The following is a 25,361-nucleotide window of genomic DNA, read 5'->3' as shown; positions in this document are numbered from 1 at the left end:
CAAGCTCTATAACTGTGAATGAATTTTTTGCTAAAGATCTTACAAATTTCATTGATCGAACACTCTATTCAATTTTTGTTTCCTTTCAGAAATTCGATACAGCTTTTTTTGTTTTGAATAATACATACACTACCGGTAAAAAGTTTTTGCCCACCATAGTTTTCGATATACTCAACAAATGAAAATGGTATTGTACAATCGATTTTAATATTAATATTTGAAAGAACATATATAAGCCCCTTTTACTCTTATTATTTCGGTATACTATTTTGGCATTTCTGTAAAAATTTCGACAAATAATTGTCATCTATATTGTTACATTTGTTTTCAGGATATTGGAAATATGTGAAGTCGGAGTAGGATATTACTTTCTGACTTCCTTGTTCAATTTGTTCCCCAACGACTCGGTTCTAAGTCGGGACCGTGATGGTCGATTCATTACATTCAGTACATTTTTCTTTACCAATTCTTTCAAATACTCTTTGCACAGCTTCGAGGAATAGATGAGATCGTTGTCTTGCTGGAACATAAATTTTCTATCGATCAGGCGCTGGCCAGAACGTAGTACATTTTCCTTAAATATTTATATATAGCTCTTTTTTCAAAACAACTTCAATTTTTACTAGGTCTTCCGTCCCCTTTCTCCAAAACATCCCCAAACCATAACCGAGCCGAGTTTTACGGTCAGGATTTTACATGGATCTATCATGACCTGCGTTTAAACACTCTTCTCCTAGGCCCAAAAATCTCACACATTAAATCATCACTTCATGAAACTCTCACTCGTCTTCCGTTCAATTTTTATGTTCTTTAGCCCACTGCAACTTCTTGATTTTATGGTGTCTTTAAAGATGTTTCTCAACTGCCTCTTCCTTTTAAAAAGGACAGATTATTTGGCTCTCCTCTTCCTTGTAGAAGTACTTGAAGGCACAATACGTTTATCTTCAGCGGTTGTGGTTTTTCGAGGTCACCCTGGAAGTTTTCTATTGCCAAAGCTCCTTGTGCATGTATATTTTTAGTTTACCGATAGTCCTTTGGCTTTACCCATTTTGAAATTTACAAATCTGAATTTGTGTGAACGAATTCGTAAACAAACTTCATAAAAAGATATCTAGGTCCAAAACGTATAACACTTTCTTGCGTCTCACAGGGCTAACAGGGACTTAACTACAATCATATACACCGAAGAAATAATTCATAGTTAAAGAATAATATACAAATTAACCAGTATTTATAAGCTTTAACTTGTCGCATTCGTCTATAAAATATAAACATACGCTCGTATGAAGTAAACAAATTAGGAATACTATTATTTTTTGTTTGTAAGGCACCGTTTGTTTGAGTGTATAATTTAGAAATTCAATGAATGGATTATGGGGTGGGCAAAAACTTTTGACCGGTAGTATACCTATTTTGTTTTTCGTTGCCAGTATTCTGCTCTTTTTTTGTATATTGAAAACACAGTTTCTCGAAATTGACGTTAAAGATCTACGATAACGGCACATAAAATTTCTAATAATAATTTCATCTACCTGTGTTTATAATCAAATTACCTATTACTCCGTTTTAAACGAGTGTAATTCATAATAACGTTAATAATATTAAATTATTTCAAGGGAAGTTTTTTTACGTGTACTTTGAAGGAATATTGCGATGATTCGTAATCTACATTCATACCCCGTATAAACCAAATTGTATGTTACGAAAAAACAGTAACAATAAAAGTAGTTGAAATGTCATTCGACGCTGTATTCTTTGTATTTCAGCGTAATAATAATGATGTGAAGTGAGGTTTTGCTTAGTGATGTGTACGACATTGTGAACTACCTGCAAAACCAAATTTGATATATGGGAATAAGTTAATGTGAGTTGTAAGCTGGATCATTTCAATTGTACAAATTTGAATTAGATACACATACATAGATATAAATAAGTGGTTGAACATTTTATTCCAATTTCAATTATTAATTGTTTGTTTAGATTTTAGATTACAAATTTATATGAACCGATAAAAATTTAACCAAAAAAATTGATCATATATAGCAACTTCATTGAAACCAATGACTTTCAGTCGCTAATCTCAAAATAGAAAAATCTTGAGACAGCATCATATACATAACAAAAATTTTAAAATATGTTTCATATACACAGAAATAAAATTTAATAAATTAATAGGAAGATCTAAAGAATTTGAGAAAATTCTATCATCATTTCAAGTATCTATAAATCTATAAAACTTGATAATTAAGTTTTTTTCGTATACCAATGGAAAATCTATTGATTTATTCCGTTGACAATTCCAGGAAATATTTCGATAATGTCAGCCAAAAAGTCATCTTTATAAAAGTGTAAAATAGTCAAAAAAACGTTATAAAAAGAATAAGATGTCAGAAATAGAAAAACGTATATACTCATATATGTATAGAAAACCAACAAATACATACAGTCCGTTTTGAATAGAAAAATTCCAATTATCTCAACTTCCACGATGTTTATACATTTCGATTTATATGGGCAATATTACGGCGATCACCCGACATGAATACTTTACAATAGATTTTGAAGGGTCACTTCAAAACGTTGTTTTAAAAAAAAGCTACCAATATTGCAGGTTTTTGGCGATATAATCTGAATAAATTTTTTATAATAGTAATTTTCTCAAAATTTTCACTGATTTATTAACTATAAGCGCTCTTATGTATTATATATCACAGAGAGAAAAATAATGTAAGATTTCTGATTCTTCTTTAACCTTTGGCAAGCTTTGGTTACCGAAACTTCTACTTGTACTTGTCTAGATGTAGCTTTTATTTTTCTTTTCAAATCTTCTAAATCTCAAGAATGTGTTTTATAACAATCAGCTCTAGACGGCCCATAGAAAGAAATATAGAGAGGAAATCATTATTAATGTTATTTTGTTATATATATATATATATATATATATATATATATATATATATATATATATATATATATCCGTAAAAAAATTTATACACAAACGTTCAAATAATTGTGCAAAATTTCATTCAAATCAATTCAGCCGTTTACGCGTGATTGAGTTAGAAAAATCCAAACATCCTCACGTACTATCGAATTTACGACCAAAGATTATTTACGACTATAATAGATTTGTTCGAGGTAGATGGTAGATATCTTGAACATGTTATGTCATCAGATTCATGCGCAGTTTGAAATTGTGCGTTCGCGGTGCTGATAAAAAATGTTCAGGATTTAATATTAGTGCAGGGCATAGTGGCGCATTCGTTTTCAAAATTGTTTTGAGTCGTATTTTTTTTTTAAAATCTCCGGGAGGTGTTGCTTAAACAATGAAAAACTGAATAAGCCAGAAAAAATGCATTTTTTGCAATGAATTATTTTTTTTATATTCTTTACAATATTTCGAATGAAAAAAGTCCTTACACCTATTATCGTATCACCAACCCATTAATTGTTATGAATTTTTCAAAATTCAAAATCGTCGAAAATCCCAATTTTCCTGAATTAAATAATGTACCTAAAAAATTAAGTTATAATTTTTAATTTTTTATCAAATACTTCAATTATCTTAAGCAAATTAACCTAAATAGATTTGAAGAATTTTGTTTTTTTAAATGTTTTATTTATGTTATAACAATATGCTCCCTACGCGCAGACGCTTTCGAGAGAGAAGTATTTCTATCTCACTCCCATCTCAATGTGTAAGATGGGTGAGAGAAAGAACCACGAGGCGCTTAAAAATTGTTTGCTATTTTTCAGCAGTAATACTTTAAAAAAATATTCTTAATGTTTCTAATATTAATCTCTTAAATTTTTCAACTTATTGTTATGTGTAAGGAGATTTTTATTTTGTTCTATCTTGAGGATTAGAAAATAACACTTTATCTCCGTACTTGATAATCAGAAGAAGTGTTCGATTATTAACAGGTTCATAATCTGACTCGTAGATTTCCTCATTGTCAGTAATAATAGTATTAAGACGCTAAGTTAGACAATGTAAATGAAATACTTGATTATCAGTCCATTTTGATTTTTTATTAGTATTAAAAATGCGTTAACAATTGTTTCACGAAAGTAACTATTCGAAGGTCTACCCACTTTTTGACTTGAATATTGTATCTCGTAGTGATATTGACTGATACATAATAGGTGATATTTTATGGAAAGTAAAGATTTAGGTGAACCCCACAAATATATTTTTCTAAAAACAACATCATTTCTTTTAGTAGCAACTTTTAAAAGCTTCTCCGCAACAGAAATTTTTGAAATTGTATACATAGTTCCATTAAGCCCTTTTCTTAATTTATTACAAATGATACATAAGTTTTGATTGTTATTAGGATTTCCCGTAGATCTTCTTGATTGGCTGAGAATTGATGATGAACATGATTGAGTATTAAACATATTCTCCTTATTTAATTGAGTATTTATTGATTCTGCTTCTTTTTGAGGTACTTTCATTCTAAGTTTTATGTGTTGTTCACTAGGGTAAGAACAATAACATTAACGATGCCACGTAAACGGTTGTTGAAGATTATTTTCATCGAACAACTTATAAAATCGCACTGTCACGTCATCATTTCGACGGAGAGTCATATTTTTTAATTTCTGAAATGTTTCAGATCTTGGATGCTTCACTAACGCGCTGCCATGACCATAAAAAAACACTTTTTGTCGTAAGGCAGCTCATTTTTTTTGGGAATTAAAGATAACGACATGTTTTTTTGGAAATTATACGACTGCAAACTAAACGAGTAGATGTAGAATCAAGAAGACTGATTAACAACTGAAAAATTATTTCTAAAACGAAAATTTAATAGATTAATATTAGAAGCAGTAGGAATATTTTTTTTGAACGTATTACTACTGAAAAATAGAGAACAATTTTTTAAGCGCCTCGACGGCCTTTCTCATCTTATACATTGAGATGGGACTTCACTCTCGAAAGTTTCTCTAGGGAGCATATTGTTATATTATAAACAAAACATATAAAAAACAAAATTCATCAAATCTATTTAGGTTATTTGTTCAAGATAGTTGAAACATTTGATAAAAAATTAGAAATTATAACATTTCAATTTTTTAGGTATATTATTTAATTCAGGAAAATGAGGATTTTCGGCGATTTTGAATTTTAAAAAATTCATAACAATTAATGGATTGGAGATACGATAAAAGGTGTACGGACTTTTTTCATTCGAAATATTGTAAAGAATATAAAAAAAATAATTCATTGCAAAAAATGCATTTTTTCTGGCTTATTCAGTTTTTCCTTGTTTAAACAATAACATCAAAGATATCAAGTGTCATCTTACACTTTTATAATCAGGAACATCTCCCGGACATATAAAAAAAAGTACGACTTAAAACAATTTTGCAAACGAATGCGCCACTATGCTCTGGCCTATATCCTGTGTTCGTGGAGCACATTTCGAAAGCGATTCGTACCGGAAACTACAAATGTTTGAAATGTATGAATGATACGTGGCAACAGTACGTCTTCACCTTTGAATTTTCCAGGCAAATTATTACCTCGATAACATTGTTCATCTTTTTCTTGATTGACACTCATGTTCCGTTGAAAACTCGTGGTGGATTTATGTTTCGAAGAAAAATGGTGGGTGCATCAATTTTCGACTGATGTTGAAAAATAAATAATTTTTTTTCAAAAATTTTATGTTTCCTTGGTTGGGCCACATACTTCTGAGACCATCCTCGTATATTTTGATCATTAGAATATTGAGTGTATAATCCTAATGGATGTACTCCATATTTACTTTACCATAATTGATAATAATATGAAGTGAAACAAAAGTTAATTTATAGATTACATTGGTTTTGTAAAATAGTACACGCCAATTTATAAAAAACGACAACATAACAGTCACACAAGAACTATTTGATCTTAAACCTCCATATTAGACATGTTAAAGTCATATTTAATTAATTAATTGAATAATTAAATTTGTGCTTGATTCTCACCTTCTGTGAAATATTTCCAATTAAACCATCATTCAATTTCCTCTTTAGTACCTAACAAAATCAACTCAGTTTTCTTTGCAGTAAATTTTTCATATACGTGAAATGCTAGGGATATAAAGTTTCTTGCTGTCACTTTTCTTGATCTCGAATTATTGACTAATTCCATAATTTGAAGGCAATAGACGATTACATATTATAGAATTTTTATTAAAATTTCATTTCTTTGTAGAAGGTTGATAAGTTTGGGACGCCTTGATAATATTTTAGTTGAAATGAACCTGTCCTCAATCGATTATTAATATTTTAAATGATCTTAAGTGAATATTAAACTTTGAAATGCAAGTGGTTGATATTTTGAAAACTAAATAAAGTGTATCTCTCCTTTACAGGACTTTTGGGGCTATCTAAATTAAATGAGTGAGTTGTAATATAATAAGTGTCAGAAAATTCAAACATCGCTCCATTTAATTCACATGACGCATGGGGCGACATCTACGAGTTTACTCGAATTCATTCACATATTCGTATTTACCCATTCAATTTATATCCAATTGTAAAGTCATTAGAAATAGCTAATCTATTAACAAACATCCATTACAATTTAACATCATCTATAGTCTGTTTTCAGATGAGAGAGTAATAAAATGATGAAGCAATCGTAATCCATTGGCGTATCATTTCTTTTGGTAGACAGTTAAAATATTTTTCACGTTATACCTTGAGTATTTCCGTACGAAATAATAGTTGTATACAAGGATGGCCCAGAAATACCTGGCCCAACAATGAAAACACAAATATTTAGGAAAAAAATATATTTATTTTTTAACGTGATCTCGTTTTAGCTTTTTCATTTTTCACAGCAATATTCAATAAGTTTGACACCCTTTTTATAGTAATAATCGTCAAGTTTCTTAAAATAGCTATTAACTGCCGACATCACCTCTCTATTATTGGAAAATCTTTGACCACTGAGCCATTTTTTCCAGTCTGGGATCAAAAAATAATCCGAGGGGGCTAAATCTGACGAATAGGGATAGTTTGTTTTGTTCGCTCAAACGTTGCAATAAGTTTGTATAATACCTTTTTTGGAACCGGTTAGCCCTTTTCATTACATTGTTTTGTTTGTTATTTTATGTCGGGTATGAAGTGATCATCCATGATTATGAAACGGCGCAAAAATTCTCGTTAATTCCTGTGAAACATTGCCAAACACTCCATGGAAACATCTCATGTGTAAATTTTCAGTTAATATGCTATCTAACGCACATTTTGAAATGCCCACTATGTCTACTAACTCGCGCAATTTCAGTCGACGATCATCCAGTACCGCTTTGTGGATTTGATCATTTCTATAGTCGTCACCTTATTTGGTTGACCACTGAAAACGTTCACTATTGATGGCTGCCAACGTGTCGTTTTTAAACTTGAAACATATGCTCTATAGATTGTGTACTTTTTTATAGAGTGGTATTTTTTAGGCAACTACCGCCATCTCTAGATCAGGCCAGGTACTTATGGGACCAACCTCGTGAATATAATGGGGTGTACATTTATATTTTAACCTAATTAACCTGCTTATAACGTTTGAAGAACTGATGGTAAAAATGTAATTTTTCGAAAATATTTTATCCTTATAAAAAAGTTGTTAAGAATATTGTGTACCATTGATTATATAGGTTTAAGGGTTTATACTTTGATTTTTAAGCAACATTACGTTCATAAATAATAATTTTAATATAAAAACTCACCACTATAAGTAGAGCTACTTCTTACAAATCCAAATGGGAATTGGAAGATGAGCTATCGCAACCAGTATTTACAATGAGTGGGTCAACCATTTCATTATTAATATTTTCCAAATCACACATTTTCTCTTCTTTAATCCTATGATTCACTGCCTTTTTCTAGTTTCCAGGCTTCACATTATTAAAGCATCCAAAAACGATTGTTACTGTTATAACAGCGTACTACTAACTAATTTCACTGTGTCATGATCACTTTTACATATATGTTTGTGTGTAAATGATTTAAAACAATCATATATTAATGTTTCTCCATCAACTGTTAAAGGACCGCTTTCTCGGCTTTTACGCGGCCCTTCCAAATTTTCCATAATCACACTAGAATTTACAATAGACTGCACCTTAAGCTGCAACTGAACTGTTAACAATATACAACTTGAACCTCCTCAGTAAATGGAAAATGTATCAACGTATTTTAGGTGGACTTTGTTGGGAGGAGATTCTTGGAATTAAAACAAAATGTCTAAACTTTATTGGCAAATTAGTATCTACTTACTGAAAAAATCTTATAATATGGCTATATAACATTGGATACACAGGGTTTTCGGCCTCTTAAAATCTTTTTCTATTGTTCTATACAACTTATGGATATAAAAGAATGAAAACAACCGTACTAAGTTTTGCATCAGAAATTGCGTTTTATCACTCTCTCGTACATAAAATAGATTAAAATTAAAATATTAAAATTATTCTTGCCTTCTGAACGTCTAGTTACAATTTGGTCCATTACTTATGAAGAACCCAGGATATTATTCAAATATTAACAACTTACTAAGAAGACATTTTCATTCCTAGTTTTATGGTTCAATTTTATTATTTTTCCCCAAGCATCTGAAATATAATAACATATTATTTGGATTCTTTTAATAACTCTAAAGGCTATTGTAGATTTATATTAATTCAACTTTAAAAACAAGAAAAGTCTAAAGCTAACACATTCAACTTTCTATTGTTTTAGTTGTATGATAACAATATGGTATAAAAAAGCATTTTAACTTATTTATAAAATATCTTTTCTCTACTAGGATGCGTTTGTGTAACATCTTTGTGATCTTCGTTACTGTAACAACGTTCAGCAATATTGCAGTGTCGTCTAATAGCTGGTGGCGTCTCGGTAGAATGACCGGATTATTGCTGAACAGATGTTTCTGGACCAATGATCAAAATTTAATTGAAAATCCTGAACAAATAGCGATTATACTGAAAGAATGTTTTGTCAGACGAGGACTCATAATGCTCGATAACGCCATTGGCAAGGACGTTATTGAACTTTTCGATGGAGTGGAACTGATCAGATATAGAGAGAAAAACACAACGATTGATAGCAGGTAAGGAAGTTTGGTTTAGAAAGTATTTGATTTATGAAGACAATATCGTTTCGAAAATGTCAACCAATTTATTTTTATGAAAAATATGCTGGAAAATTTATTGTTTTCCAATTAGTATTTTTTTACATTGAGAATTAAACATTGTTTCCGTATAGGTATCATTGAAGAAGCATAGACGCATATTATTAATTCTATTTGAGTAGTATGGACTATAAGACGACTTTGTTATTAAGTAAATAATCCTCTAAAATTATACACCAATTTGAAGGGTGTATACTAAAGATAATGTATTTTGATATACGTCAATTAAGTCCACATGTACTAACGCCCCCTTTTAAAGTAAACATTTATTTTAGTCCGTTAATTCGGATAATATACGCGTTAGCAAAGTGAATTTTTGACTGTTTCTTATAAAATATGTTTTGTAATTGATAATAGAGTACTATAACAAACATCAGTCTTCACCAAAAAATTGGTGGTTTATTCAAAATATGCGAACATTAAACCTCTTCTTGGTGTCACTAAAAAAGCTAATATAGATTTCAATCCAACTATATTGATACACTTATTTTGTGCTAAAATCAAATTTATAGGTAGGGTTAGTTAACTTTGTAAAAATATAAGTAGTTAAGTTAAGCACGAGGGAGGGTCCAAGCGTTTTGACGTCGGAAAATGGTAACATTAAATGAAGTGGAATTTTCTTTTTTATACTATGACTTGCAAAGTTTGTAGAAAATTTTTGGTGCTTACAATTTTTCCATTATTTAATTGAAGGATAAAAATTAATGTAGCGGCAGCGGCAACGTGCAACTAAACGGACGTTTTCTGGATAGTTTAGTTATAAATGAAACGAGTGCTGTAAGTATCTAAAAAAGAAAATTGTGTGATTTCACGAAAATTTGCTGTATGTTGGCAACAAGTTTATTAAAGACGATATTTTGCTGTTGAACTTCTGCTCAAGATTTTTTATTTCTTTGTGTGGTAATAAGGTAATTTGAACTGCAGTTAATATTAAAGAATTAAATAATTGGTGGTTGGAAGGTTGATCAAGTGAAATAAAAAATTATACAAATGAATGAAAGCAATAAATCTTGTTGCTTTTTATTTATAATAGGATTCAAAAAATTGATGTACCATGTACCAGTATCATGGTAATTGTATACTAGGTGACAAATTAGGTTTATCAACGAACTCAGATTAAGGTGAAATTATAAAAATAAGCAAAGAAGTGAACACTTTGTCTTTTGTGGGCAAGAAACTGATAAAGCAAAACTAATCGTACTCCTCTTTTAAACGTCACCTTAAACATGATATAATTTTTAAGTACTCAGACAATCAAGAAATTGGATGATACTTATGAAAAAATATTTTACCTTCAATAACCTTTTCCTTAATCCCATCTTCCACTCTGCTTAACCATAAAACCATTTGAGGATGTATTTTTCTTCTATGATTATCCTCTCTTTAAACAGACTGAAACTTGTGTAATTTGTCTTTGAAATTATCAATTTAGTTCATTGACTTATTTTGTTTTAAAAGCTAATACAAATCATGTGCTATTTACTCATTAGACAGTTTTGGAATATGGAATATGGAAAAGTAGTAATAATTTTTATTACGAGGAAATGGTTTTTTGTTGCCAATACATACATAATTGAAAATTCACCTCATCTTTCTTCAAATAGCTATTTATTAACTCTTCTCCAAATTTAGCTGGTCGTGTTTGTTCTGGGACACAAATCAGGTACATATGATAAGTAAATGAAGCACCTTGATTACATCTTTCATGAGTTTTGTTAGAGGGTGACCAATATCAGTAAAATTTAAGAGTATTTCATGGGCTCTGTTATTGTTCACCATCAGATGATTTTTATGAAAGTTTTTGGAAAATCTTGTGCATTGTGAAAGAGCCATCTATCAAGCAAATGTCTGTGTATGTTGACGATTTGTTTTGAATCCAAAGATTCAAACAAAGCTGATTTATTGGTTCTATAGACTGATCCAGCCAAATGACATTCCGAAATTGGTATAGGAGAATCTTTATCTTTCATGGTAAATGTAAACTTTCTTACATTTAATTTGTTATACTCTACTTAAAAACTCGGCTTACTTCCGCTAAGCAACTGCGCCCTGTTGATAACTGTATATATGTATGTATATAATATTCGATAAGCATGGATTTGTGTACATGATAATTTTTTTCAACCATTCTCAAATTGTTTGCCAATAATTTTATGCTTTCTCAATAAAACACTTGAGCTACTTTTATTATTAAAACTCATGGGCCTCACGGGCAAACAATGCTATTTCAACATGCATCGCTAAAGAAATGGATCTTTTTAAAGTAGGAATCAGCCATGTATTGATAATAAGTTTTTTTATGTAGTCTGATTAGATTTTTTCAATACTTTTACCATATAATATGTTGTCATTGTCAATTAGAATACTTTTTTATCAAAATATTTTCCACATCAGATAAGAACCATGTAGAAAATAAAAAATGATTATGTTTGATGGTTAGCTATTCTGCGAACTTGAAAATTACTGATCTCCAAGAAAGGAGCGCATATCTGCTTGTTTCGATATTCGAGACTATATTCGGCATTTATTAAATTATTGAAGCTGTATTCTCCATTAATACTGTAGAGACCCATGGAAAACATATATCTTAACGACTAAACACTTTATCAACAATAGATTCTTTTTACGATATACTAATCGGAAACGTACTTCACAATCAGTTACAATAAACATTTTGTCGTAAGTTCATTTTTTTATAAATTCGGCTAACACTTATAGTGGCCACTTTATGGAGCGCAATCAATAACCTTAATGACTAATAAAGGTGCTGATATTACAACAATCAAACGACATGATGGGTAGAGAAGCTCCTTTTTGCCGTAACAGAAAGTTTTGTACTGTATAGGTATCTAATAAGTAAGTATAAGTATATAATACAAAATATAAAACAAAACTGAATGTCTACAAATATAAATGTTAATTTCATTAAATAATAAACAAGTAAATTGCGATGAAATAACTATTATCTAGTTCGAATAATGAATGAGATATTAATTAACAAGAAGCCTCCAAGAATAAGAGACTCTGCACAACTTTTTTGAACGAAGAGAGAAGAGATTCAAAGTGAATATCGAGAGAATGAAATAACTTTATCATTGAGTTAGAATGGAGAGGGCTTAATGGAATCGGTTAGGTCAAGGATAAAACCAAACTTTTAGCAAATCTAGTAATAACTGAATAAATCCCTTTTAATCAAATTTCGGTGCTTCTTATCGTTACCCTTAAGAGCTTAAATATTGTATTCAGACGTGGGCGTTTAATTATATATATATATATATATATATATATATATATATATATATATATATTTTTTTTAAGTCAATTATTATGAATCTAATCCCAACTCATTAATTTTATTCAGACCATTTTAATCCTCATAGGATTTCCTCTACATATCACGATTGGATTATAATGAAATTGAAATATGTAGTAGTCTGGTTGTGACGTTTAAGTTCTATTCCATAACATACAGAGTGTTTCCAAATTCACGCGACAAAATTCAGTAGGTGATCGCTAGTATGAAATGAAGATTGGTTTTTCCTATAACAAAATTTTTTCAGCCTACACCTTTCCAAGATATCACCCTTAAAAGATGGTGACTAAAATTGTGTTTTTTCTAAAATTCTAGAAAAGCTAGAAATTTTAAATTCTGTAATTTTGGTGCACTCGCAAAGAACTTACAAGAGATATTTTTTGAATATTTCTGTTACATTATACGGGGGTGAAATTATCAATCCTTACTATCAAGCATTTATTATGAATCATATTACATTTCATATCTTTACTGTTTTCCACTCAATTTATTGAGAAAATTATGAATGGTGTTTATTTTCTCTCTCTGCAGCTATTTGTTTTGGAAAAAAAATTCAACAATAAAAAATATTTTCAAATAAAACAAGGGATTCAAGTTATAATTTCATTTCATGACCTCAGTGGATTGCTAATTTCACCCCCATATAATGTGACAGGAATATTAAAAAAAATTTCTAGTATAACTGAAAATTTAGAAGAAATAAAAATTCAAACTTAGTCACCATCTTTTAAGGGTGATATCTCGGGAAGAGGAGGGGTGAGGAAATTTTGTTGTAGGAATTTCATACGAGCAATCACCTCCTGAATTTTTTCGTATGAATTTAGAAAAAACCTGTATACCTATATATTATTCAGAAACCAGGTCTTTGATACCACAGCTCTAAATTAATTTTCAATTTCAGTTTATAGTTTTAGATGGGTCTGCAAGTTTAAGTGGAGTTTAATCGGCAAAAATGACGCGAGGTTAAATAACTTATTGGTAATGAGTCCTTACGATACGACAAATAGAACCAGTTCTTGATGTTTGCTGTTAGAAATTTCTGAAAATTTATTAGGAAAAGTTGATCAGTTGGTTGTCTTTTTCTAATATATTGATTTCTACACAGTAATATGTTGAGTATGTTCTCCATTTTCACTAATCGTAAGAGTTCAGGATACATTATTAAGAATTTATCAAGAAAATTCTATGAACGGAATACCATGAACACAGTTTTCACAGATATTTTAACGCCCTTTATACTATCGGTATTAAAATGTCATCTCATGTACGCTTCATATTTTCTCTTTATCTATTGCAGAAGTAATAATATACTTTGATCCTGTCTTCTGTTATAATTGATTAAGTGTCAGCGACTCGAACTTTCAAATTAAATACTAAATTTTCAAATATTGTACTGAAAGATTGTAGTATTGGTTATATAACACGGAATTGCAAATTCTAGTTATTTTTATATGTAAGGCGAAGGCGAGGCACTAGAAGCAAATAACCTATGGCGTAGAAATGTAGAATATTTAAATAAATAGAACAAATAATCTTTGTGAAAATTCTGTTAACGTTTATGCAAAATAAAATAAAGGTTTTTGTTTAAAAAGCTACGCGGTAGCAGTAATACAGAATTTTAATACATAACATAATATTCCTTATCAAAGTCATGCTTTCCTGTCGGTTTTGATACCAGGTGCTTCATATACGGTGTGAACAAAACCAATTGGAATAAATTTGTTAATAAATAAATGAGGCCATGTTGGGAAAACGCTTGGATACAGGATTGACCGTAGCCAATACCAACACAATTCATGTACAAGGTTCCACACCTTTCTTCAACTGTTTTAAGTGTTTACAAATTTATTATAAAAATTAATACCCAACATAACATATTCACTACTTTACAATTTACTTATTTCCCATTTAGCTCTCGATATTCAGAAAGTAAGCAAAAACCAATCCAAACTTTTTCTACTAATATTAATTGAAAGAATACTTGAAAAGGTTTGTTTATTTTCGTTTGAAACTCCTAGTCTTTGCAATTTGTTGTCTACCTGCATGACACTAGTGATCAGTATCAGTGGTATTGTCGTTTGAATTTTATTAATTGTACGTAGTAATATCAGAAAAATGATTCATTTAACAGAAATACTCAAAAAACCTCTCAACGAATGATAAGTTATAGAGATAATTGACGGACCCAAATGGAAAAATTTGAAAATTTGCTGCCTATATCTACGACAAGGAACAATTAGCAAAATAGGAAAGCAGTTTCTCGAGCTTGCTCATGTGAGACAGATACAAAAATGGCTGTCAATGCATTAAGTGATAATACAAAATTGGATATTATGCTTGAGTCACATAATTCTAGTCGAAAAGAAATCCACTATACAACGTTAGCCACACATCAATTTTTTTATATTAAATGAAAATAGAAGCTCATGGAAGAGGATTTCGATAGGCAAACATATTTTTGTAAACAAATGATGGTAATGTTAGATGACAATATGATCTAATTAGAAGATGTTTGGTTTTCTGATGAGAATACATTTATACTACATATTTATATTACACAGTCCCTTTTTCGTTGATGGTAATTTGAATGGAGATAAATATTACTGCTACAGAACAATGTCGTCGCAACTTAGATAAACTTATATCCCGATTCAGCAAACCCACAAACTCCTACGAATATAATACGGTTTTAGCAAGATGGAGCACCGTCCCATTACTAAATCCATGTGCAGTAGTAAATTAACCATAAAATGACCAGCATGACGCCATTAGACTTCTTTTTGTGTGTATTGTATAAAAAAATAAACCCTGTACTTAGATGGTTTAATAAGACGAATCACGCTTGAGATTAGATCGGTCACGTCTGAGATGTTGAATAAGGTTAGAAGACATTTCTATATCAGATTAGCATTTCGCCATTCTCTTAAAATGAGTGGACAATTAATTCTCATCGAATTTATTTTAACAAATACATATATTATATATACATAACTCTCAAAAATCAAATTAAATTCAAATTTCAAAGAATTCCATATCTTGAAAGTACTTGGAGGATGCTTTGAAAAAGTCCCAAAATTTTTCCCATAATATGAACCAAAACGAACACCACCATTTTAACATGTTTTTTCACAGTCTCGTCAGCATATTTATCAAAATATTTAGATAAAGAAATTAGTAATGGATCATTGTAAAGAGAACGTCCCATTTTTTGGATATTGCCTTCATTGTCTTGCTGTATATCTTGTTCTACAAAACTGTCCAATAATGCTACAAGGACAGTTTCTACGTACTCTAAATCTCTCTTTTTCCTATCGCTTATTGAGAATACACTATCACTCACAAATCGTTTGCAAGTTTCCAATTTGTAACAAACCACCATTGGTATGAAAACTGCCGAAGCAAGAGTTATAATTGAACCAGCAGTATATAATATAGATTTGTAGCTAGTAGCAACATTCCTTTCTTGTATTGACTCTAGACTTGTCACTGTCGTGCTTTCGAAGTCCTCCTTTACTGGAATATTTGTATGTGCTGTAACTGTATATGTTGGATTATGCTGCTCTGCTAAGGCAAGATTATTTGCGTTTTTTATTTTCTGAATTGCAGCCGTGAGGGTGTCAATATTTTGAAACACTGCTGCTGGCACGCTTTCACCAACCACACAAATTAATATGATGATGTTCATAAACTGCTTCATCTTCTGTAACAAAGAAATACATATTGAGTGAATGGTAAAATGGGTGATCTCAGTGGCGGACTAAGCCCGCCAGAGGTGGCAAAGCTGAATGAGGCCCCCCAGCTTTAAAAAATGTAGTTTTACAAGCTTTTTATTCAGTTCACATTTGTATGTATAAATAAGTGTTTATGTTTATTTCGTTTAAATCTGAGAAATGAAATTTAAATTCGATATAAATTGTTTAGGCTAAATGAACATATATACCTATAAAATGGAATGGATATGGGCGAAGAAAATAAAATACAACAAATAAAATTATTTGAAAATTGCTAGCCACTAGCAAATGTTGCATATTAATGTATGTATATTAATCTTCTAAGAAGTACCTATATTGGTATACGAATATATGGAATCTGAGGGTAAAACTAGTGAAAAATAGAAACAGATAACTTTAATGAAAAAAGATAATTCACAATATCTCTGTATCTACTTTACGATATATTGAATATTGTAAAACTAAATATAAAGATAGGTTGCATATAACTAGTGATCAAATGTGATTTTTTATGTAAAGTTTTCATCAATTATGAGTGGTTACTATTGCAATAATTAATTGTTGTCTCCTCTCTATTTTGGATGTAATATATTTTTAAGGCAAGACTCCACCAAAATGACATAGCCCGGCGTATTTGTGGTCTTGTCACTAGCGTAAATGGGTGATTCCGTTCTAACTGTGATTTTTTGTATTCAAAATTTCAAGATTTTAAAATTTAACTTTTCTAACTTTTTTATGCATATTATTCATCTATTTTACTGTAAAAATAAAACTCTAAGAGGAATTTACCTTCATATAACTTCAAAGTATCACGAGCAAGACACAAATGTCGGATTTTGAGTTCCACGGTACTGACTCATTTATCCACGGTACTGACATGGTAACTTAAGATATTAAACAACAAGTGCATCAATTTTCCTCAGTTTGATCATAAACATTAGAATTTATAAGGTAATTAGTTTAAATCATTTGTTACGACAAAAAAAATTAATAATTTATCGGTAAATTCTAGGAATGGACATGACACGGTACTGACATTCAAGTGATGTAGTATAAGTTTTCTTTAAGTGGCAAGTTATATTGTATAAAAATAATGTTTAAATATCTTAAGAATTATTCAATTAACACAAAATTTTTATTAATTGATTATTAATTAATGACTAGTACAAAAAAACAATACAGGACATTGAATATCACAGTTATAATGGAATCACCCAAATGCCGTTACATACGGCGACTTTGCCATGGATTTTAAATTCGACTTCACCAAACAAGGCACATACATCGAAAACAATGGATCGTAATTTTTTATTTTTCAGTTCTATTAACATCTAATACTTTAGAGATATTAATTTCTCTAGAGTCCAAAATTGTATTTCGAAATAAGCAATAATAAAAAGTGAGACTTTTTTCTCGTTCCATATTATGGAAATATAGCTATCATCTTGGGTACTTTTCGTACTTTTCTATTAGTCCTCTGTGGAACACAAACTCAAATAGCGGAAAACAAAAACAATATGCTAATGGCCTCGTATGTTTATTTCTAATTTTTCTTCGTGTTGTTCTCGGCTTATTATTTCGTTTTCAGATGAAGGTTAAGTTTTATAATCGGTGCGTCCAACAGGTAACTACATTTACCTATAACTGGATTCTTTTATATGCGAGTTGACTGTTTTTTTGATAAATACATATGTATAAGGACTTTTCGGAAACTTTGATTGGGTTAATCGGAATCTTACCAGAATCTCTTTCATTGTTTGGTGTAATTTTTTGTTGTTTTTTGGTGTTTCATTTCTTTGGTGCAAAATTCGTGTGAGGGGGTAAATCGTTGTTAACTGCTCAATAACAATTATTAAGCGTCTAGAATATACTACACAACTAAATAAATATTATGGACGATTTGACGCACAAAAAAAGTAATAAAAATCAAAAGTTCTTGTAGATTATGTTTGAAATTTCCACCTAAATTTGAACGCTACATTCGGAAATTGATATGTGCGCTAAGATCTACAATCAGCTGATTAGTGATCTACCTGAATCATGGTTACAGTTTACGAAAAGTGCTATTGTAACAAGAAGTGTTTTTTCGTAGTTTGACATTGTATTTAATAAAAAGTGAACTATTTTTGTATCATAACAGTAGAAAAATGTTGAGTGACTTGTATTCTTAACTACGTTCTCCTGGTATTATTTCTAGTTTCATTATAATTAACAAATCTGAATTCACAAAGCCGTTAAATGAGAAATACATTCGCCATATATTTGATTACACCTTTTTAACATTTTAGTCATCCGTGTTGTATTTTCAAAGTTCAATGGAATTTAACTGGTTCTCATAGCAGGAAAAGTAGTTTTTGTACTACCAGCCATCTCATTATTACAATATTGTCTGTCTTTTGGAATATTCTACTATTACTAATTCTGTTTTAAGAAATGAATAGTCGAGCTAATTTTTTCTTAGTTTTGCATGTCAACTTTTTTCCAGGTGCTTGTTAGTAGTTCTCAATAAAGAAACTATGATATGCTCGAATTTGTTTAAAATATTTTCATACCATTCTGCGCTCTATTCAATTGATCAATAGAAGATCAATCTTCCTTAAATGCTTGACAAGAACTTCTTATGCTATTTTCATACACATGGCCAGCAACTTCCTAAATTTTGTCCAAATACTTACTTTTCTTGTCGGAATTTCAACACTGACCGAATTTTGCACATCCAATTTTTTTATTCTTCCTATTATAATAAAAGTGTTTGAATTTTTCTAAACTTTTGTTTCGTTCTGACACATCAGGTGCCGTTCGAAATTTAGGTGCAATTTTTTCAATGTAACATGTTTATTTTTCAAAAAATCGTCTATCCCAACTCATGCCGATTTTTCAAAACTCTTCTTACGTACTTTTTTTACGTTTTAAAATTATGGCAATAGTATTATAAATTGTATGAAAGTTCACGGAATATGAGAGCTTTTTAAATTTCAACAGCAATGCGATAATTTATTATATACATAAACTATTTCCTTGTTCCCTCACACCAATCTTTTAGTACTTCACTTATTATCTCCAAATATGTTAAAATCAAAGTAAGAGCGGAGAGGTGTACGTGGAGAACTGTTGGAAATATTTTGAAACGGTATTATCAGCGTTGCTCTGAAGTATATCAAACGTGAGTAATTTAGTGGAATTTCTATGAAAAATAAAAAACTCAATATTTATGGGTGTAGAGGAAACAGTGAATAAATTAATTCAAAGATGCGCAAAATGCATTGATCTCCGCAAAATGTATTTTTGATATTGTTCTTGAAGATAACGTCAATGAAAACTTGATAGACATTATAATGAGTTGAGTTTATAAGAAATGGAAACAATAACTGAGAATGTGATGATAAAAAATAATGTTTTGAAATTAGCAGCTATGCGAAAAAATGGTGGGGTTCGAGGAGTGCACTTGTATCAAGCGCACAACTATATTTCGTGCATCTAGCGCAGTACCTGTATCGAATCCGAAAGATCGTTCGACGAGCACATAGGAAAATTTGTTCTGCCAAGTGATTCCTAGAAAGAGGCAAACATACGAACTTTTGAATAATAATTATCATTAAGACAAAACGAAAAACCATCAGCCACATCTAAGATTTTACAAAATTAGCAATAGGTTTAATATCATATAAAATATTGAACAAAAATTGATAGAAAAAATTATTTTTTTTAAGAATGAGTGCATTTTTTGAATTAGGTTCAAGATAATTGAGAAATTGCGTTTTTTTAAAAAACAACTTAAATATATAATTAGTTAATATCTACAAAACAGATTGAATGGAACTAATGATTTAAAAATATTTGTAATAGGGTACAAAAACTGAATACGAAGTTGCTATTTAGCTTTCCTAATGAATTCTGGTTAATGTACTAAGCCAGAAATATTCAAAATTTTATAAAAATAGTAGCAATGTACTTATGTCCTTTTCCTTTGAGGTCAATTCTGTGGAACAATTATTTATCTTAGCTCTGAAGATTTTATGTGATATGAGTGCATATTTTATTGTTTCACCCAGTATAATTCAAAGTAAAACATATCATTATATATATGATGTATAAATTGTTTGATAAAATAGCAATAAAATGGAAACAACAACGGTGTGGTTTAGTGCGGTACCCTCGTTTCAATGTAAAAAAATAACAACGTGTGAATAGTAAAACAGGAAGATTACATGCCTTAAATTTGTTCACTTGAAAACTAAGACTACATGCATGAGTTATATACGTAGTAGTTGCCTAATTTTTCGAAGTATTAGCAAGTTTACCTTCAGTCTCTGAAGAAGATAACTTGTTTATCGAAACGCGCGTAAGTCAGTGTAATTGTGAGTGTTGACGCAGTGGTGGTGTACACAGTGTATTCAAGTGTGTGCTTTTTTAAATCAGTGTACTGTTTACTATATTTAGCAACCACTTGTACTATAAACTTCTTCTTTTGTACTCAAACCGCTGATAATAGTCTTCACTCATTTTGGGGACTATTTCTTTCCCTTTTTTATATTCTTTCTCAACAGGTTATTCAGCTGAATCTCTATCTGACAAGGATGTTTCAAATCCAAAACGATCAAAAAAAGGGCAAATAAATTGATCGAACTCTTCTTCCACAACATGCTCAATAATTGAATTTTTTAAGATAATCCTTTTGGACAGAGGGACACATTTATCATCATTAGACTGATCAGCTTTTGATTTTGGTTTTACCGATTTTTTCAGAAACTATTTTTTTCAATTTAATCGAAACATCGACATCGAAAACAGAAAACGCTACGGCTTCCGGTGATTCAGCTTCTCTAAAGCGGCTTTTGGGAGTTTATAAGATAAAGAATTAGAATGAAATTGTTATAAAACACACAAGGCTTGAAAAAGTGGTAGTTTTGTCTCAATAGACATTACTTGCCGTTTTGTTTTGTTTATGAGGTGACAAACCTTTGAAGATTCCATTGGTTCCGAAGGGAACAGTTTAAAATTAGGGTATTATTCTTATAATTTATAGTTTCAAAGGAGACTAGTAATTTGGACTAGATTTAATACTCAAATAAAGACAACTGTTTTCGTTTTGTCGGATAAATGAGGAGAAAGAAGATTCTCGGGTAATAATTTGTAAGTGGCACGACCGGTTGATGCTGATCAAAAGCTCGCTCGCATTAAAAATTCAAGTTGTTCAAGAGTAATGTGAATTCCACCTGTCAATGTCAGATTTGACGGAAGTTGGGCAAACAATTTTACTAAAGGAAAAAAATTATATTCGAAGCGATGAACTTTATCCAAGAAAGTAGAAATCATTTTTTTTTACCAATGAAATCATGGCGTGATTGTAAGTGTTTGATTTCAAATCTTTATGGAGTATTTAGAAAAACGATAACTAGTTAATATGCTATGTTTTGTTGGCAAACTTACGAAAAACGACCGCATTTATTGAAGAAAACAGTTTCATTACATCATTGTTGCATTACAATTTATTGTCTCATCGACTATATCTGGGCCCCAAATTGCTTTCGGACCACAAGCTTAAAAAATGTGAAGTTATAAGGATTATTTTGAAAGATATAATAAACTTTTCATTGAAAAGTCATACTTTAAAAAAACCGTTTTCGTATAATATATTTAAATTTATTTCTTAAATTTACATTTTCTTTTGATCAACCAAATGTGGAAATTCTGTTGTTCATGAAAAGCTTGTCCCAAAGAGGTTAATTTTTATATAATAATATGAGAATAGGACATTAAAGGTTGTGAGAGTTGTGGTTTCTGCAGAATATATTTTTAGCATAGATACAATTCTATTGTTTGCTTTGCATTGACAGGAAAGATATTCAATTTTGTTTTCAGTGGGAAAATTCCCCGAAAAACTGTTCAACAACCTGAATTTAGTTTGTATTTAAAAACATTGAATCGGAAAGATACGTGAAATATAGCAAATTTTGGAAATAAATGAAGTATACAGGTATATATGTATGTCTGAGAATAAATACATTTTAACTAGATTTTGCTAAAAAAAAAATAAAAAAAGCTATTAGCAATTAGATAACTAATGTGAAAGATATTTACTTTCAAAACTGAAGTATGCAGAACCTTTCCTCTACGTTTAAATTACAATAAATTTGAACTTCCCCGTAGCTAAAACTACAAGGGAAAATTCTACGGTTTATACATTTATCGTTATATAAATAAAGTAAAAACTATTCAACATATATATAGGGATATAATAATCCCTAGTATCAACGCAAATTGAGCAGAATAAGTTAATAAATTTGCGACGTATTTTAATAAAAATACTTACCTAGGATCCTAAATTTGTTAAACACTCTCACTAAAGAACTAAGTTATATTTCCTGAATGTAAATGCATTTATGCATTTCGAACAGGTAGCTAGTTATCTTTAAAAATAAAGGGATAATGGAAAATAGGAGGGAAGTAAAGATTAAGCTAAATATAATAATGGCAAAACTGTTTACAGGTACATTGCTTTCATTCCTAGTGTAGTAAATGTTATCATTCTTTTTAATCCCTTAGTCATTGCAACTATTTTAAAATAACATAAATATTACTACCATGCAATCATTGAATAGAAAGTTTCCGTAGAATTGTATACTGGGTGTTTATATTTTTTTTCATATTATTTTATTTGAAAAATACACGAACGTAATTTATTGAGAAAATATATAGTCTTAATAAGTATTATGATGAAGAATTCAAATGTTCACCCAAAATTTTCAGAAATTTATTTAGCCAATATAAACGCAGTAGAAAAGTATATGATTGATATGAATTCAACTATTTTTCCTGGGGCTAATTAGCCCCGTAGATGATAGGATGAGGTAGATAATAACCTATTTGTCTTAACTTCAATACAATAGAATTCAATACGTTACCTATCACTTTCCACAAATTCTCATGATTTCTGTTTTATTCATTTAAAAAAATCGTAAAATTGAATAAGTCCGGATATTATATATAATTTTAAATTTTTATAATAAACTAGCTACATAACGAGGTATTAAAATAAAATTACGGATATCCAAATAAGCTATTTAACAAATATAACATTTTATATTTATCACTGTTGCAACCAAAACTTGCTTAAGAAGTTTCCTATCAATTCCCATCAACCATTGACATTTTTTTCAATATTTTTCTTTTTAAACCAGATCTAGGCATAATGTAGCCAGGAGTTGGTAACGAGATTGGTTGCAGTTATGAGATGATGATTTGAAAAAAAATTATATCAAGAAATATTCGGAGTGAAGACTACTTCAAAAAATCTAATGTCTCGTCTCCTGCTCTCATTTACATATCTCAGCCCGGACAATTTTCATCTATAATAAGGGATACTATTGATTTAAAAACGGAGCGTGCCGGTAGGATACTCGTAAAAAGGAAAAAAAATTTAACAGAATAAAAATTAGACATTATGTACATAGTATTAGGTACACTTATACAAAAAATACATTATACAGAAATTGAATAATAAAAAATTATAATATTCTTCGTCATCTAAGGAACGGGTCTTTAATGACATGCTGGACTGCTTTTCGCCAATTCTCTGGTGTCACCTCCTTAATGGCTTTCATTTGAATGTCGTATTGTGTATTGCTACAAATGCTTTCACTTGAGCCTATATAAGTTCTATAGGATTTAGTTACCAATGATATAGCGCAGTAGACTTAAACTATGTTTTTCTGCCATATCTTCCACGGCTTATTTCATAAAACGATGTTTGTGTAAATTTGCTACAGCTAATAGTTCTTTTTTTATAAAATTAACTTCAAATTCAATACTTTTGGTGGTTAACCAGTCAATAATTTCTTATTTTCTCCAACCTTCTTTTAAACATCCCTCTTCGCTTCTAATATGAACGATTATTAGTCTTTTCCCTCTACCTGAAGGCACCTTAATACCCGTTGACAGGCCTTCCATGAAAGCTTGGCGAGCACTGGTTACATTTTGGTTTTGCCATATTTTTGGTACTGTATAACCTTCATTAATCCACGTCTCATCAAGATAAAAGATTTTCTTCTGCTCTGTTCTGTACTGCTTTATACTTCTTAAGTATTTTCGCAAAACTTAACTGTATAATGTACTAAGTAATCCCTTCACAATATATCGATATTGATACTTCAAAACATACTTTTCCTAATTCTCTTACGCAATTACTTGAAATTTTAATATTACAATCAATACTATTTCAAGACCTACACCTATGACCGATACCGAAATTGAGCCGAACTGGACGGAATTCCTCATTTTATTAATTTATACCTTTCTGAAATAAACTATAACAGATTGCTCTAAATTTCAGGAATAAAGACAAGACAATAACTCTAATGAAAAATTAGAACTTGGCATAAACTGTAATAGCCAGAATCTTTTTGAATATCTTAAAGACATTAACATCCTAACAAAAATATACTGTAGATATAATCTGCTTGCAAGGGAAAATTTTCACTTATTTCAAAATTTTTCATAAATGTAATAAGTAAGAAATTCATTCGAATTCAGCTTTACTTAACTGTATGTTAACAGTGAGTACTATTGTCCCTCCCAAGTCTATTGCTTTATGGAACATATTAAATTACAGGTAAATTAATTAACTTTAGAATGTGGTGGAAAATACGACACAGAAGAGTGAGAGATCGAGAATCCATTAGAGGATTGTTAATTACTCTCTAACTGCTAATTTTGTGTATTTATGCCTGATAATTTGATTTGAATATGTTCTTAATAAAACTGCATGATACACATTTCTAAAATCATACAGAAAAAAAATATCGTGGGGCATTCCAGTCAAAAGGTATGAGAATGTCTTTATTCTCGGAATGTCTCAAAATATAACGGAACAACCCGTATTTGGCGCCGCATTTTTGTCAACAATTACCTGTCCTCATCGAATAAAATTCAAAATCCAATAGTCATATTTCATTATATACAAGAGCTCCAATGCCAATGTAAGCTTTTACCTAGAATTATATATTATTTTCAGTTTGAGCCATAAATACCTGGGTTATGACATTGTAGAACCGACCCTTGGTAAACTATAAAATGTAAATTTCGGCTGAAATTTAGAAGTGAAAGCAAGAGTAATATCATAATTAGA

At 30.2% G+C, this 25,361-nt stretch overlaps 1 protein-coding gene across 1 annotated transcript in view; it reads left to right on the top strand.

The window, feature by feature from the left end:
- Window positions 1-1,780: 1,780 nt before the first annotated feature.
- The window catches only part of LOC130901300 (uncharacterized), a 55,805-nt gene continuing 32,224 nt past the window's right edge, over window positions 1,781-25,361 (top strand). Inside the window, exons 1-3 of the mRNA XM_057812540.1 lie at window positions 1,781-1,864; window positions 6,369-6,396; window positions 8,807-9,109. Of these exons, the coding sequence (XP_057668523.1) occupies window positions 8,808-9,109 (302 nt within the window). The 5' untranslated portion in view covers window positions 1,781-1,864; window positions 6,369-6,396; window position 8,807. The remainder of the gene's footprint in view (window positions 1,865-6,368; window positions 6,397-8,806; window positions 9,110-25,361) is intronic.

The sequence above is a fragment of the Diorhabda carinulata genome, chromosome X (assembly GCF_026250575.1).
Source record: "Diorhabda carinulata isolate Delta chromosome X, icDioCari1.1, whole genome shotgun sequence".
In the NCBI taxonomy this organism is placed as follows: Eukaryota; Metazoa; Arthropoda; class Insecta; order Coleoptera; family Chrysomelidae; genus Diorhabda; species Diorhabda carinulata.
Note: the sequence above shows the minus strand (reverse complement) of the source record. Positions and strands in the feature narration are given on the sequence as shown.